General features: G+C 41.3%; 2 gene segments (V, D, J or C); both read left to right on the top strand.

Annotated features, from left to right (window-relative positions):
* The first annotated feature begins 7,140 nt into the window (after positions 1-7,140).
* Positions 7,141-7,642, top strand: LOC130041659 (T cell receptor alpha variable 9-2-like). The segment is given in 2 exon segments: positions 7,141-7,186; positions 7,308-7,642. Coding segments are annotated over 2 exon segments (381 nt in total).
* Positions 7,643-14,352: 6,710 nt separating this feature from the next.
* Positions 14,353-14,724, top strand: LOC130041658 (T cell receptor alpha variable 10-like). The segment is given in 1 exon segment: positions 14,353-14,724. A coding segment is annotated over 1 exon segment (372 nt).
* Positions 14,725-17,528: the final 2,804 nt, after the last annotated feature.

The raw sequence follows: 17,528 nt of genomic DNA, 5'->3' as shown, positions 1-17,528 counted from the left end.
TGGGTGTTCAATCATTGTATGACTGAAACTTAATCATGAAAGCTTTGTAACTATATATCAAGGTGATTAATTAAAAAAATCTCAATTTTTCAAAAAAGTCCTTCAATTTGATAAAGGGACTCTATAAAAAGAGACTAAGGTGTGTATGTCTTTACTACTGAAATTTCGTAGAAAAAGACCAGCTTGAAAAGTATATTTACAGGGACATTTTCTTATACAGATGAGCTTTTGCTCTGATCCTTGATATCCATATTGATATAGGACAGTTCTTATAAATGAGGTCTGATAAACCAGAAAAAAAGCTGAGTTAAAATCACCTGGGGGAATTTTTAAAATTACAGCTTTGTTGGTTTCAACTATGAAAGAATGATGTGTAAACTAATGGTGGTTCACAAAACATGGTGCTTTATTTTTATTTTGTTTTATTTACTTAGTCTTTTGGGCTTTTGGACCATACCTATCTGTGCTTTATCCTGACTCTTTGATCAGGAATGACTCTTGGTGATGCTGAGATCACTCAGGGATCACTTCTGATGGTGTTCAGATGCTCAGGGATTGCTCCTGTGGGACAAAACAGGGTCGGCCTCAGGAAGGCAAGCACCTCAGAGTTGTACCATCTCTGTTTTGAACTTGCCATTTTAAACCACTTACACGTTAGTTCTTTATGTGGTATGAATATTAGTTAATAAATCTTTAACACTTAAAAAATTTAGAAAGAAGAGAATTTGAACATATATTCCAGGATTTAGATGCAAAGCCACATTTTCAGATTTTCTTATCTTGTAGGGAAAGTCATTTGATTAGAGTTTGGCAACAAAATGTGGCAAATGAACTGCAAGAGAAAGCATCCTTGAAGCTAGATCTCCAGTAACCGTGTAGAATTAGTTCTCCTTGCCTGATCACATCTTGGAGTCAGTGAAATACTGAGGAATAAGATATCGATTCCAGACCATTCTATAGAGATTCAGTAGCTTCAATTATGATATTTAGGATTAATATTTTCATGCTTTTGCATATTTTACAATTCAGAAATATTTAACTCTTGAGGATGTAGTATGACTTGGACTGCATGCAGAGTCCCTCGAGGCACTGCAGAGCCAGCTGCTTGGGGGGTTCTGAAGCTGGTAGAGCTGCCTCTCTCCTGACCTCAGGCCCTGAGAATTGGTAGCAGTGAGGGCTGCAGTGAATGAGGGGCAGTCAATTTGGGAGCTATAGGCCATCTCCTGTCTGAAATTGGGACACGAAGAATCCTAGCAGTCTAAATTCCTCTTGGTTCTCTTTCTCTCTCTCTCTCTTTGATGAGGGGGAAATAAAGAAGTTGGGCCATACCTGTCTGTGCTCAGGGCTCACACCTGGTTCTGAGTTCAGGCATCAATTTTGGTGGGGCTCAAGCAGACCATGTGTGATGCCAGGGTTGATACGTACAAGGCAAGTGAATTCCTACTGTTCTATATTTCCGGTCCCTAATTCTCCTTCTTGATCCTTAACTTACTTTCTCTGGCATCTGAGTCCAGAAAAAAGACTCTAATATGCCCAGGTCAGAGTATGGTGGAGGCTCAGTGTGGAAGAGAACATTCAAGGGATGTGAATAGAACAGACCGCATTCCAGGACATGCTGGTCCAGCTGGTGAAAAAGAGATATCCTGGCAGTACCTAAGAATATCCTTGCCAAGAAAGAAGGGCAGTACTGTTCAGGAGTAGCGGAGGTCAGCCCTGGATATTGGAGAGTCTTGAGGCAGAGTTGGGACCTTCCAGTACCTTCCATGAATGATTGATTGGGGAATATTGAGAAGGTTGACCCTGAAATATGACTGAAGGAAGAATATAAAAATTATGAGCAAAGTCTGGACAAACAGTGTAATCAACAGAACTTAAAGGGGGAAAGTAGATAAATGTGTCAGAAAACTGTGGAATTTGAGTGAACTGGAGAGAGAAAGGTTTAAGTAGGATCTATGACAACTTCAAAGAGGTTTACATGGGGGAATCCTCTGGATCACAAAGATTTTAAGTGCTGGACTCTGAATGGTAACTTCCAACTGAAACTCTGAGGCCAAATGATACCCATGTAGGAATAAAACAGAAGACATAAATGTCTGAAACTTCACAGTAAGAAACTAAGAAGAATAAACCAGAAAAGAAATGTGATTTTCCATCCACCTCAGTGGGTGGATGGAAATAGACTGGGAAGGGCAGGAAAGGTGACGGAACATCTCTGAATCTCGTTTTAAAATGTTAACTTCACTTTTGAACCACAAGATGTTATGCAGGTTCAAAAATTAAATCAGTACAGATGGGATTAAATATTAATACGTTATGGAATGAAGACTCACCCTTGGAAGACTGCCAGGTCCTCAAAGCACTGCAACACAACAGCCAACAGCAGCAATATGAATACACGCAGAAATAAATAAATGTAGTTATGGATCAGAATTTACTAACACCCAAAAGGGGGGATATTGATTGAGTTGAATTTCTGGCTTGGGCAAGGTGGAGCTCTGAGGGACAGGAAGGAAGGCTGGGGAGGGTCGGGGACTAGTGGGACATCACAGCAGCCTTGTTGTCTCATGACTTCACCACCCAGTGACAAAGAGAGACCAGGACCAGCCCTTCCTTGCCCGCGTCCAGTGGTGGGTGATTGCCCAACTAGGCTCATTGCTCACTGTATTGGTAGGATTCCTACCAGCCATACTGGGTCATCCCAACAGCACCAACAAGGAGGTCAAGTGGGAACCTCAAGATCATAGGTGGCCCCCAGAGAACTCATCACCCAGGCCTCTGGACTCTCCCTTCCTCCACCCAGGAATCATGAGAGATGCGCAGCACCAGAAAGGAGACAGACTGGGACACTCTTAGGTCTGTCAGATTCCCTTCCCAACTAACACCCTCAGGAAACCTGGAAGCTCTGGCCTGGGAAGTATGAGTTTCTTGTACTCCTGACCAGAGGACCCCTGTCCTCTGTTGGCTAAGTAAGACACCAATGGACTGCTGCCATTCTGGCAGGTGAAGCCTGTCACAAGCTGCTGGGCAAAAGCTCTTTTTTTTTTTCTCATTAAAAAAATTTTTTTTAATTAGTGAAACACCATGAGGTACAGTTGTAGACTTACAAATTTTTGTGCTTGGGTTTCAGTTATACAATGATCGAGTACCCATCCTGCCACCAGTGGCCATTTTCCACCACCACTTATCCCAGTAATCCTCCCACCCCTCCCATTTCCCCATTCCCATCCTGCCTCTGTGGCAGGGCATTCTCTTTTGTTCTCTCTTACCTTTTGGATGCTGTGGTTTGCAAAAGAGGCATTGAGTGGCAATCATGTTCGATCTATAGTCTACTTTCAGCATGCATCTCCCATCCTGGGCGGATCTTCCCAACACCCTTTATTTGGTGCTCCCTTCTCTATCTGAGCTGCCTTTTCCCCTAGCATGTGCGGCTGGCCTCCAAGCTATGGAGTAAACCTCCTGGTACTTATCTCGGCTATTCTTGGGTTTTAGTTTCCTATTTTGTTACTTTATGTTCCCCAGATGAATGCAATCTTTCTATGTCTGTCCCTCTCTTTCTGACTCATTTTGCTTAGCATGACACTTTCCATGTAGTACCACTTGTATGTAAATTTCTTGACTTCATCCTTTCTAACATGGGCAAAAGCTCTTTGTCGCTTATTGGTCAGGCTCCCTTTTCCTCTCAAGGAGACCGCATAGTAGCAAGAAGCAAGCTCCCCACTTAAGCTCCCCACCCTCTAACAACAAAGCCAGCCAGGAGCCACTTCTCCCCCACAGACTGGGGAGGAAATTTCTGCTCTGTAGGAAGCATGAGCAGAAATTGGCTAGCGTCCCAGAGGTCTTAAATGAACAATATAGACTGAAAGAGTGCAATAAAGCCTATTATTCAAGATACTGAGAAAAGTCTTAAAATGGTACACTCAAAGAAACCTATATACATACTCATAATAACAAACCTTCTAGAGACCAAAGATTAATAAGCTCTGAAAGCAAAAAAAAAACCCCAATATATTACTTATAAGGAGACAGTGAATGACAGTGGAACCTCATTTTAAACTGTAGAAGCACAAAAGCAGTGGCGCTGTTTTCAAGTGCAGAGAGAGCAAGAGAGAGAGAGAGAGAGAGAGAGAGAATAATTTTTTATCCATGAATTCAATATCTGGGAACACTATCCTTTACTAATGAAGAGGAAATAAAAAATTCTTATTCTATTTAAGTGATTAAGTGATTAAGTGATTCTATTTATTAATAAAATTATTTTTAGAATTTGTTGTCCAGCAATGGACTCTTAATTGGCTAAAGTAAGTTCATCAAACAAAATGGAATGATATAAGAATATTCTTAGAGCATAAACAACAACAATGGAGAACAGAAAAAGCAAAAATATGTATAAATAGAATAGATTATTTTCATAGCACTGTAGCACTGTCCTCCCATTGTTCATCGATTTGCTCGAGCGGGCACCAGTAATGTCTCCATTGTGAGACTTGTTGTTACTGTGTTTGTCATATCGAATATGTCACGGGTAGCTTGCCAGGCTTTGTTGTGCAGGTGGGATACTCTCAGTAGCTTGCCGGGCTCTCTGAGAGGGATGGAGGAATGGAAACTGGGTCAGCCACGTGCAAGGCAAATGCCCTACCCGCTGTGCTATCACTCCAGCCCGGATTATTTTCATAACTTTAAAAATTATATTTGATAGTTCAAACAAAGATATAATAACATGTGACATGAGGCAAATGTGTGTAGGACATAATAATACTCAAAGCATCTGGAACCTCTGCTTTGGGACTTCATCCAGACTGTGGACCAGAATATTTAAAAGTAGTTTCTTGCTGTTTTAGGCAATTTTAGATTTCCTTTCAGCATTGTGGCTGGGCTTGGAGACCAGCATTGAAATGTAAAGCACTTATCTTATGATTTAACCATAACATACAGATGCCTTTGGCGGAAGCTAACATGAAGTTCCAACCAGGATTGAGCGAAGGGAATCAGTTTCTTGCTGTGTGAGAGGACTGTCATATCACATTGTAAAGGGTGTGGGACAGAAGGCATTGCTGAAAAATATTTGCCACTGGACCTGATAATAAAGTCCAGTGGTCACCATCTTAATGTCTTAGCCTCAGTGACCACAATAATGGGGCACACTGAGCAGGACAGCAGGACACTGCCTCACACATGGTTTCTCTACCAAGTATTTTCAGCCTAATCGTATCATTAAGAAACAATCACTTAAATATGAATTGGAGAACAGAGTCTTTAAAAAAGTTGTACATAAAAGGATCTGCAATGCAAAAGTCCAAAGAAAAGTAGAAGTTTGGGGGCCAGAGCTATAGTACAGTGGATAGCGCTCTTGCCTTGCATGTGGCTGACTGGGTTCAATCCTGGGCACCCCATATGGTCCCCTGAGCATGCAAGGAGTTAGTTCTGAGCACAGAGTGAGGAGGAACCCCTGAGCACTGTTGTGTGTGACCCAATGCCACACCCCAAAAGAAAAATAGATAGATAGAAGTTAATTAAAGGAGAATAAATAGCACTGTAAATAAATAGCACTGGCAGAGGGACAAATCCACGCGGGTTCCAGGGCTGAGATCTCCCAGCCTACTCGGATTGGAGTCGAGCATCCTCCACCCAGATTCTCCAAATTCCAGTAGGCGGGGGTCACACCCACCACCTGGCCCCCTGGTGCCGTGAAATCCCATTAACGGCCAAGACTCAGAGACTATAAAATCCAGCTCCCGGACATCTTATCAGGACATCTTTTTATGACATCTTATTATCTCATTCCTACTTTGGACAAACTTGCAGGCTATCGAATGTAGCCTGCCCACAGGGCAGAGTCTGGCAAACTCCCCGTGGCGTACCAAATATGCCAAATACCAGTAACAATGATGGGTCTCATTCTCCTCAAGAGCCTTGAATATAATCTCAGGGTTAGGATGAAAGAGACGTTACTGGGGCCTGCTCGAGGCAATCGATGAATAACAGGATGATGAAATGAAATGAAAATGAAATAGCACTGTCAGTCAAGCACAATATATAATCTTTGACGAGAGTCCAGGATTTGTGGGGAAGGGTACTCTTGAGAGACTAGGAAAAATTAAAATATAGACAATGTATTAGAAAAATAATGCGTCCTTTTTCTTTCAAAAGTCTTATTTGAAAGATAACTTTCTTTACAATTGATATGCTCTTAGGGCGGAAAAAATATTAAATATCCATTAGTAGTGACTCCATGATCAAATACCAGTTATTCATTATTTTCTTCTTAACAAATATTTAATGATAAGATAACAAATGTCAGTCACTTTACTATAAACTGGGTTCGTTTGGAAAAACACAAAAATCACTCAATAATGACTTGTGTTTTTATTACTTTGTAAGTAATTAGCCATAAATCCGATTCTGAAAATCCGCTGATTTAGACTGTCTCACAATCACAAATGAGAGTATAATGAACTGTATTAGTGAAGCAAGATAGTTTTTACTTGAAGGAATTTACTGAGAGAGATGTAAGGGGAGAGAAAGAAGCTCACATGTTCAAGAGACAACTGGGGCTTCTCCAGAGGGGAAAATGCCTATAATCATGGTATTAAAGGCTAAGTAAATTAGTACCTTCTTAGCTTCAGAAATACTCTGCTCTGTTATAGAATTTTCAGATAAGGCCAGAATGATACTTTGGCTAGGGAGTGTTCTTGCCTTGCAAGTGACCGAACCAGGTTTGATCCTCGATTGATCCCCAAGATCCCATATGGTCCCTTGAGTTCTCCAGCAGTAATTCCTGAGTACAGAGCCAGGAGTAACTCCTGAGCACACTGGGTATGGCCTTCAAACAATAAACGAAAAAAAAAAAGAATTTCCACGTAGGGTAGTGCAGCAAACTTTAGATGTTGGAGAAGCTGTGGTTCAGCTTTCTTAGCACTTCTAGATGATGCCCCTGGCAGAGATGAGAACTTAATTGGAGACGACTTGGGGAGGAGTCTAGGAATCACGCAGCCCATTTCACACCCTGTCCACCAGAGGGCGCAGCACTACAGTGCAAACATATTTGGGAGGTGGAGTCTTAGATTCTTGCTCATTTCCCTGGGGCGGCCACATGTTTTCAGGTTCACACTTAAAGAACACTGTGTAGGTGACACTCTAGACATGAACCCTTCTCCAGGCTTAATGATTGTGATACTCTTCCTGCTAGGTAAGTTATATGCCTCTAAAACTTTGGGTAATTCTATCAGCAAAATCTTCAATCACAAATTTTGTAATCTATGCACTAGATTCCAAAAAAATAAAAAAAAAAAATCTTTTCTTTTTCCCAGGACAAACACTTGGAGATTCAGTGAATCAGACAGGAGGCCAAGTGACCCTCTCTGAAAAGGCTTCCCTGACTATCACCTGCACTTACTCTGCCTCAGGGTACCCCAGACTTTTCTGGTATGTTCAATATCCGGGAGAAGGCCCAAAGGTCCTCCTGAAAGCCCAGAAGGACAAAGAAGTTGGAAGACAGAAAGGGTTTGAAGCCACGTACCTCAAAGACTCAAAATCCTTCCACTTGGAGAAAGCGGCAGTGCAAGAGTCAGACTCAGCTGTGTACTACTGTGCTGTGAGTGACACAGTGACAGGATCTGCAGGGGGAGCTGAGCACAAACCCTGAGCAGGGCCAGGCTCTGAGGCTGAGAGTTTCTAACAGTTGAGTGCAGTCTGGTGCCAGCACAGTCTCTGGTTGATTCAAGGATCATTCAAATGATAGAGCATAAAATCAAGGTGAACAATTCCCATATCCAATTTTTTATTAATGAAATGGAAAATGGAAACTGACACCAGTAATTTCTTATCAATCATCTATCACCCGTGTAATACCTATCATCTGCCATCTACGTTAGAGATTCTTAAGCTTTTTCTATGGATAATCCCTTTTTCCCCAAGTAATTTTTAGATAATCATAAGTATATAGGAACACAAAAGTTGATATACAAATAAACCACTGAATGAAATATGGTCAGAAAAAGGCTTAAAGCATTTCTAAAATTGTTCATGACCTTCACATTCAGTTATGCCACTAATGTCAAAGTAAAATTCCATAAACAATGAAGCATTATCTCCCTTATCTGTGCTGTCAATGTTGAACACTCACAAATTTCCTTGGGCACTCTGGTAGGCGTTGCTGTGTCTTATTATACTCTGAGAGAAGAAAGTTTCCACAAGGGTCAAGACGAATGGTCCATGGTTAGTAGCCTACATAAAGGGCTGGAGGAGAGGGTAGTTGGGACAGAGAAAGGACCATTATGACAACAATAGTTGAAATGGATTACTCTGGATTGGAAATGTGCTAAAAGTGGGAAAATGACCAAGCATGATCCTTTCAGTATCTTCAGTATATGTATTGCAAATAATAATGCCCAAAAGGAGAGCGAGAAAGAGAGAGAGAGAGAGAGAGAGAGAGAGAGAGAGAGAGAGAGAGAGAAGCGCCTGCCATAGAGGTAGGCTGGGGGCAGGGGACAAGGAATACGGGGTGGTGGTGGGTGTTGGTGGTGGGAAATGTACACTGGTGGAGGGATGAGTGTTGGAACATTGTATGACTGAAAATTATGAAAATTTTGTAACTGTATCTCATGGTGACATGGTGATGCAATAAAAAAGAAAGAAAGAAAGAAAGAAAGAAAGAAAGAAAGAAAGAAGAAAAAAGTTTCCAGAGGAAGCTGTATACCAACATAATGTCTGCCTGTCAGAGAGTTGAAAGAGAGCTTTAGACAAAAACAAACCGAAACCAATAAATAAATTAATAAATAACCCCCCCAAACCAAACAAAGCAAAACTTCTGATTTATTTTTATTTATTTATTTATTTATTTGTTTATTTTGCAGGAGGTGGGAGGTGGTCCCCTTGATGCTCAGGGCTTACTCCTGGCTCTGTGCTCAGGGGCAACTCTTGGCAAAGTGTTCCCGGGCCATGTGGGATGCTGGAAATTAAACCCAGGTTGGCTGCATGCAAGGCAAGAGCCCTACTATTGCTCCAGCCCCAACTCATTGATTCTTAAGAGACGAGGAATAAAAAAAGACAGGAGTAAGAATCTCACACGTAACTAGGCATGAAAGAGAGGAAAAGGGTATTAATCCTGGTGAGCACCGTCTCTATTGTCTAGTGATATCTGCTGATTAGCCTTCTTTAATTGTGTTTTTAAAATAGCAATTTCCTACTAACATTTAGAAACCCCAATGTTATAACACTTGTTGAAAGAATAGCAGGATATCCTCTAAGATTCTGTTATAAACAACGAATATCCTGTCCCTGTATAGCAAACCTGAAAGAAAGCTGAAAGTTCATGATTGTTGAATTGAGAACCTGACTTGATCACTTGACTTCCCGTTAATCATCGATTTGCTCAAGTGGGCACCAGTAACGTCTCCATTTGTCCCCATCACATGCTAGTGTAGCCCAATGGCGTCTGTTCGTTCTAGGAACACAAAGAGCCTCAAACCGATCGCTCAGGGTCTTGACGAAGAAGTCTGACCATCTCGTAGGTGGGCGGCCACTCGGTCTTTTGACGTCCTGCAGAATCCAGTCAGTAATGGCTCTATTCCAGCGGTTGTCTCTAAATCTCATTACGTGTCCAGCCCATCTGATTTTCGACACGTTGGCAAAAGAGACAGCATCCCTAATTCTTGACCGTTGATGGAGTAAGAATTGAGAACAGCACATTAAAAAAATAAGAAAGCCAAAATAATTTAAATAGAAAAATATAATAAATGCTTACTTCAGAGAAAAGAAAATATTACTTAAGAAAGGAACATATTCATATTTGCACCCATCTTTCTACTCTTTGCTTCCTTTTTTTATGTAGGAGTACTGCTATTTATTCAACCACTGATTAGCCGATTAAATTGTGCATGAACTCCACCTTACTTTTTTTTTCGTTTTTTATAATTTTATTTATTGAATCACTGTGAGAGCAGTTACAAAGCTTCCAGGTCTAAGTCTCGGTCATACAATGAAGCACCCGTACCTTCACCAGTGCCCATTCTCCACCACCAAAAATTCCAGTATACCCTCATCCCACACCCTCCCCCTACCTGTGGGGCAGATGATTTCCACATTACTCTCTCTCTACTTTGATCACATTCAATATTTCAACACCGGACCCACCATTATTATTTGAGATTTTACCCCAACACTCAGATCTGCTGAAAAGGCAACAGTAGACAACTTGTGTTCTATTGCTGGTTATAAATAACATATGATGTCGCGTGGCTGCAGTAGGGTCATGTGATTTTGATGTATTCGATATGCTAAACACAGTAACAATGAAAGTCTCCAGTGGAGATGTTACTGGGCCTGCTCGAGCAATCGATGAACAACGGGAGGACAGTGACAGTGACAGTGACAAATCTGGAGGGTTTTCTGCCAAAAGCCACTGGGTTTCGAGATTTGCTCCTGAGTCTCTGGGATCATGGCCGTTGAGCAGCTTGATCAGGAGCCAGAGAGGCCGTTCATGGGGGATGACTTGGGTTCTCTTTGGGACCGGGAGATCAGGACCCGCTCCACCTCCATCCTGTGAGGCCCAACAAGTTTTGTCACTGCGGGCCCAGACCTGACTGTCCAGTGGCCTCTGGAGGATGATGGCCACTGAGCCGCCAAGGGAAGCAGGCGGAGGGACAGCACCCTTTCCCCCCTGGAGTGGCCCGGCAACAGTAACCTACTGCGTGGTCCGGACGCATTTCTGCGAAAAGCCACTGGGTTTTGAAATTTGTTTCTGAGTCTCTGGTGTCATGGCCATTAAGCAGCTTGATCAGGAGCCAGAGAGGCCGTTTATGGGCGATGACTTGGGGTCTCGTTGGGGTGGGGAGGACAGGACCGGCTCCACCCCCATCCTGTGAGGCCCTGCGTGTCTCGTCACTGGGGCCCAAACCTGACTGTCCAGTGGCCACTGGGCCGCCGGGGGGAACAGGCCAAGGCACAAAACCTATTCCCACCTGGGTTGGTCCAGCACCAGTAACCTACTGCAGGGACTGGATGCATTTCTGCCAAAAGCTGCTGGGTTTCGAGATTTGTTTGTGAGTCTCTGGGATCATGGCCATTAAGCAGTTCAATCAGGAACCAGCGAGGCCATGCCTCCAATTATATAGCTGAGCCAGAGGTGGTTTGTGGGTGTGTTTCCCACATACCTAACTTTTGGCCGTTTACTTTCTTGGTAAACTTTGCCCCAAGTTTTTGGGGTCTGGTCAAAGGTATAGTAGCAATTTTGGGGTACCTGGAAGTCTGAAGGCGCCATCAGGCTACTGATGCACTTGCCTCTACAGGTACAGATTGACCTGCTGGCGGCACCATACCCCCCTACTCTTTGCTTCTTGTTCAGTGCTTTTAGATTCTTTTAAATGATTGAATGCAGTTTTTGTCTCCTATGTCTGGTTTTAATCATTTATCACAGTGGTCTCTAGGTTCGTCCATGTTGCAAATGGCAGGATTTGATCTGCCATGTATTGGATATGTAAAGTGTGTTCATATCATAGCTATTATGAACAATCTTACAATGAGGCATCTCTACGAGATAACAGTTTTATTTTCTTTGAAAATGTACCCAGAAAGGTACTTGTCCTAGTACTCCATATTGCCCCTTGAGCACTGTCAGGAGTGATCTTTGAGTGTGAAGCTAGGAATTAAGTCTCTGAGCATTGCAGGAGCATGCCCCCCTCTAACCCACACCAAAAGGAAGAAAGAAGAAAGAAAACAAAAAAAGAAAATATATGTAGAAATGTTATTGGTAGTTCTTATTTATAGAGTGCACTTCATACTGTTTTCCATAAAGGCTCTATCAGCTTTCATTTTCACCAATAGTGTATGAAGAATCCTTTTCTCTACATCCTCACTAATACTTATCTCTTGAGTTTTTGATACTGGTCATTTTAAGACGTATGAAGTAATATCTTATTGTGGGTTTGATTACCATTTCCCTGATTACTGAAATGGAGCATTTTAAATAATCCTCTCTGCCATTTGTATTTTTCCCCAAGAAAGGTCTATTCTTTGGGGGTGTGTGTGTGTGTGTGTGCGTGTGCGTGTGTGTGTGTGTGTGTGTGTATGTGTGTGTGTGACGACACTTTAGAAGGTCTGGGACCTCGTCCGATCAAGCTAGACAGTGGTAGGTCCCAATGATGTGGTGCTGCTTGGACACCCAGTGCCAGGGGCAATAGGGCCACACCTGGTGTTTTTTGGGAGTCCTCCATGGCTTAACCCAGCAGGGCTTAGTGTGGTTCTGTGATGCTGAGGATCAAGCCACTATCCCAATCAGAGAAAACTTGTGTTCTTAACCCCAGTGCTATCTTCCAACCCCTGTAGCCACTCCCCCCAATTTTTATATTTTATTCTTCAGTAACATTAACTACAACAATTTTATATGTTACAATTTTTTTCTTAAATTTTAGTCACATTCTGATAATGTGGTGCATTGTATAGTTTGGTTAGTTTCTGTTGAACTATAATTGCCTCCTACAGCTAAATTCCATCTGAGTGTGACATATGATCATTTAAAAGCGGCATTTAACTCAGTGTGATGGTTATTTTGTTAAGGATTCGTTCCTCTATTTTCATCAGAGATATTGTATGTGATTTCCTTTTCTTGTGGTGTTTTAGGCCTATTTGGTTATTAGAATAAAATAATGTTTTTTTTTCAAGTCTGAAAGTGTTTTCTCTTCAGTTTTCATGGCAATTTTGAGAAGAATTTATTGGTACTTATTGTTTAATGTTTGGTAGTCACTTTAAAAATTGTCAGGTGTGAGCCACCACCATGCTCACAGCCTCTCTCCACATGCTCGGGCCAAGCCTCACCCATGAGTGAATCTCCGAAAAAAAAAAAAAAACAGGTATGCAGACTTTCTAAATGAGAACTCTGGGTTCAACGGACAGGGAATGAAGATTCTTCACCCGTACCCCCGTCTCTGGCAACTCAGCAGTCACGCGCATAAACCACCTCTGGCTGGCACCAGAAAATCTCGTCATTGACCACCATCCAGATCGCATGTTCTTCTCTCCCAGAAGGGAGCACAACATGATGCTCACCGTAACATGCCACCTGACCCCGTACCAGGCTGTTTCACTTGGGGCACGCCGGAGGGGGGAGGACGCGGATGAGACCCCTTCCTGCCCCAAGGGACCCAGCCCTGGCAGTCAAAAATCTCCAGAATCCAGCCACTGCCATGCTCACAGCTGCTCTTCACACGCTCAGGCCGAGCATCATTTACAAGTGAATCTTTTCTTGGACCATGCAGCTGCATTCGCGGCCATGCAATATTTTAAATCACACACCCTACCCATACTCAAAGATTACTGCACCACATTTGATAGGGTTCAAAGTAGGAGGCAACAAATCTTAGAGGGAAATACAGATTTATTTTACATATATATATATATATATATATATATATAAAACACACAAGGCTCAACCTTTAACAACATGTAATTGATCTCTTATAGATGGGCTTAAATGGCCCCTGGGTGAAATACAACAATCTTCGCACTTTTTCCTCTAAGGAGACATTTTTGCAGCATTTTCAGCGGTTTTTCATAACACACAATACAAAATATATTATTTCAGTTCTGCTTTGGGGCAGGGATTGGGGTTTCGGATGGAAACATCCTAAATATGGTTGTGGGAAGGTGTAATGGTGATGGGATTGGTGTTTGAATATGAAATGTAATGAAATATTGTGAACTTCTTATAAAATTAAAAAATAATTGTCAGGTGTTACTACACTATTTTTAAGAGATAAAACCTGAGATTCAATTCTCCTATATAATATCACACACAAACAGAACTCAAATTGTTTCTCACACATGTTTTAAGTAATAGTGATGTTTAAATAGAAAGATAAGGGCCATGTAGTCATATAGCCTTCAAGAATTGAGAAGAAAACCTACCAAGAATCTTGCACAAAGGTTTTGAGTGACAGTAGCCCACCCCAAGATGGCAGTGTTCGCATTGGCCCTTCCTGTACTTAAGATTTTCTGTAGCAGCAGAGCAAAGCCTGCTCTCTGATTGGACATGTGTCTCTGATTGGCTGGGCAAAAACCCTGAGAATTTTCTTTATTAGGAGATGTTGAATGGACAAGTCAGATTTTGAGATATCCTGTGGAGAAGAATGGGGAAGCATCTGAAGATCTCGTGGGTGGTTTTCTGGCTTCAGTTTCACTGTAAGTTAATGAAAGTTTTTATTCAATTGACATGGAATGTTCAGGGAACATTTTCTTGGGATTTTCAGCAAATATTTATCAGATGGGGGTTGGAATATGAAAAAAGATGGGGTCAATTTATAGAAAATCTGGGGTTTGTTGTGAAGAGATGGAACAGAATACAAATGAGAAGGTTTAAGAATGGATGATACAAAAATTGAATTTCACTTTGCTTTCTGCATAGGGGTGAGCGGCAAAACCCATGTGGAACAGAGTCCTGCATCCCTGATCGTCCAGGAAGGAGACAACTGCTCCTTGCAATGCAATTACACACTGACCCCCTTTAACAATTTAAGATGGTATAAGCAGGATTCTGGGAGAGGGCTTGTTCCCCTAATAGTCCTGACTTACAGCAACAGCAGGAAGTCAAGTGGAAGGTATACAGTCACTCTGAATCCAGCCTCTTTCCGAAGCTCCCTACATATCACAGCTGCCCAGCTCCAAGATACAGCCTCCTACATCTGTGTTGTGGGGCGCACCGTGGTTCCCACATGCTTACAGCCAGTACTCTAACCTGCACCTGCAGTTTGTCAAAGCATCTTTGGAGCTGAAGCATGAGAATTTTCAAAATGTTGTCTGTGAGCTAGTACTTCTCTTTCAGACTGGGTTTGAAAGTGAGTCTAGATACATGGATAGCATAAAACATCTTTATTTTTGTTAGTGTGTTTGCTTTTTTTTGGGTCACACCCAGCAATGTACAGGGGTTACTCCTGGTTCTGCACTCAGGAATTTCAGGAATTACTCCTGACAGTGCTCGGGGAACCCTATGGGATGCTGGGAATTGAACTCAGGTCAGCTGCGTGCAAGGCAAACACCCTATCCGCTGAGCTATCACTCCAGTCTCAGCATGAAAGATCTTCTTTCAAGCAGATACCTCTACTTCTAGCTGCTCCCAAGGATACCACTGCTATATTGCATTACTGCTGCCTAAAAAATAAAATGCCAATTTTGACTGAAAGGCAGAGCTCAACTCTAGTTAGGTTCTGGCTACCAGTAAAATGTCAAATAAGTGTAAAAGCAACAAATAGATGGAGTTGAGGATAATATCTGACAAGTTTCCTTCCCTTCCTGACAGGTTTTAAGTCTTCATTTAATTACCCACTCAAATTCTTGAAAGAGTTCTGTGCAGAGAGAGCAACGTCAACTGCTTAGCCCAACTTTATATCATGGTGCCTTCCCAGAGGCTGCCTTCTACTGCCTTCCACCATTGTTCCTTTGGAGAACATGATTCTTCAGAGTATGTACTCAGAATACAGATGAAAGATTATTCTTTACTCTTACTATTGAATATGTTATTTTGTTAGGGTTATGCCTGGGAGTCTCCTTTTATTTCACATTGTCCACAACACATTCAATTATTTGAGCAGATTGGAATAATGTTCTTATTTGTTTTCCTTATTTCATGTATATTCATCACAGGACAATGACAATTTCTTGTTTCTAATCAAATTGAATGTAAATGAAAAGATAAATACGCATAAACTTTATGGAGCAAGACTCAGATAGAAGATCGATATGCTGAGCTACAATGTCAATAACTAGATTCTTATGCAGAAACACATTTGACAGGTCATTTGGCAGGAGATCATTTCTGCACTGAGAGAAGAAAATAGAACTTCTCTAGGCTTTCCTTGAGAGAAAAATGATACCATTTACTTATTCAATTTATTATTTTTTCATGGTAGATGCTGAAGAATTTTGTGGAAGATAAGAAGAAAGAGAACAATATAAGGAATTAAAGTAGGTCTAGCTGGACTGGAGTGATAGCACAGCATGTAGGGTGTTTGCCTTGCATGCTGCTGACCCAGGTTAGATTCCCAGCACCCCATATGGTCTCCAAGCACTGCCAGGAGTAATTTCTGAGTGCATGAGCCAGGAGTAACCCCTGTGCATTGCCGGGTGTGACCCCAAAAGCAAAACAAACAAACAAACAAACAAAAACAAAACAACAACAACAACAAAAAAGTAGGTCTAGCTCTACAATGGCTCAATGTTCTAGCACGTCACCATCAGAGATGGCTGGGTGAGCCTGTGCATGGATAAGGAAATCTTGACTCTGGTTGATGGAGGAATGAGAAGCTCTCACACTCTGACCAGAGTCCCAACGAGCCTGATAAATAGAAAAACTAGAGAAGTCCATAAGGATTCCATTTGTGATTTTATTTTGAGCACCTTGTGGTGAGTTGGAAGTTTCTGAAGATGGAAATGAAAGGAGGATTTCTTAGTCATGTTCCCTTTAATACAGAAAACTGCAGATAGTAGTTAGACCTACAATGTTAACCCTGGAGGATTACAGAAAGAAAAAGTATGCTCTTTCGGAAAGTAATGAGTCTAGTGAATTTCTGTCTGTGTCAGTGTTTAAATAGTTCTTAGCATCTTATATACCTTGAAGCAGTTTACAACTTTCATTGATTGGTTAAGGCAGGATCCTTGGAAGGGACTTCTAACTCTATCTCTGGCTTTTAATTTATCCAAGTAAAAAAGATAAATACTTTAAAGAGAACTTTGTAGATCCTAACCTTGAGTCATGAAGATTCAGCCACATACATTTATGTTCTATGACACAAAAAGGTAGTTACCAATCACTGAAAGTCTGTGCCTTAATCCTGCAGCTGCAATTTTTGACCTGGGTCTAGCCTTGTGGGTGAGAAGGGGTTGTATCTTCTGTATTTATACAAGATAGGGGATTAAAAATATTTTCCAAACTGGAGCATAGGGTAATATATCATTTTTCTGAAGGGATGAATCTCAATTTATATTGAATTAAATATTCTTACTATTAAATTTTCCTCTTCGATGAAGATTATAAACTTATTTGCTCAGTTTTTTTTTCACTACTTTACCCTTGACTTTAAGAGTGACCCCTTTGTGGCTCCAACTTCTAGTCCAAAAACTATTTTTCACTCTCACCAACATTTTTATTCTTGCCAACATTTTAATTTGTACTATTCTTTGTGTTTTCTTCATGTGTCACTTGTACCATAATTTACAAATTTAATGTTTAGCAGAATTGTTAATTTTTATGGACCTAAAATATAATGGTAGAGCACATGCCTCTCATGTATGAGGTCCTGGGTTTGATTCCTGGCACTAAAAAGAAAATTGAATTGGTCTTTATATTAAATTAGCTTTTAAAATAGCTGAACAAAGGTCCTTGCTTTAACTAGCACTGTCTGTGAAACCATATACAGCATGGCCTTATTCAAGTTTTTCTAATACAAATGGAAATATCACGTATGTAACAACTGAAAAGTTCACCTATAACATGACTTACTATATCAATAACACTTATGAATTTTTTAAAAATTTATTTATTG

The sequence above is a fragment of the Sorex fumeus genome, unplaced genomic scaffold (assembly GCF_029834395.1).
Source record: "Sorex fumeus unplaced genomic scaffold, SorFum_2.1 ptg000098l, whole genome shotgun sequence".
Lineage (NCBI taxonomy): Eukaryota > Metazoa > Chordata > Mammalia > Eulipotyphla > Soricidae > Sorex > Sorex fumeus.
Note: the sequence above shows the minus strand (reverse complement) of the source record. Positions and strands in the feature narration are given on the sequence as shown.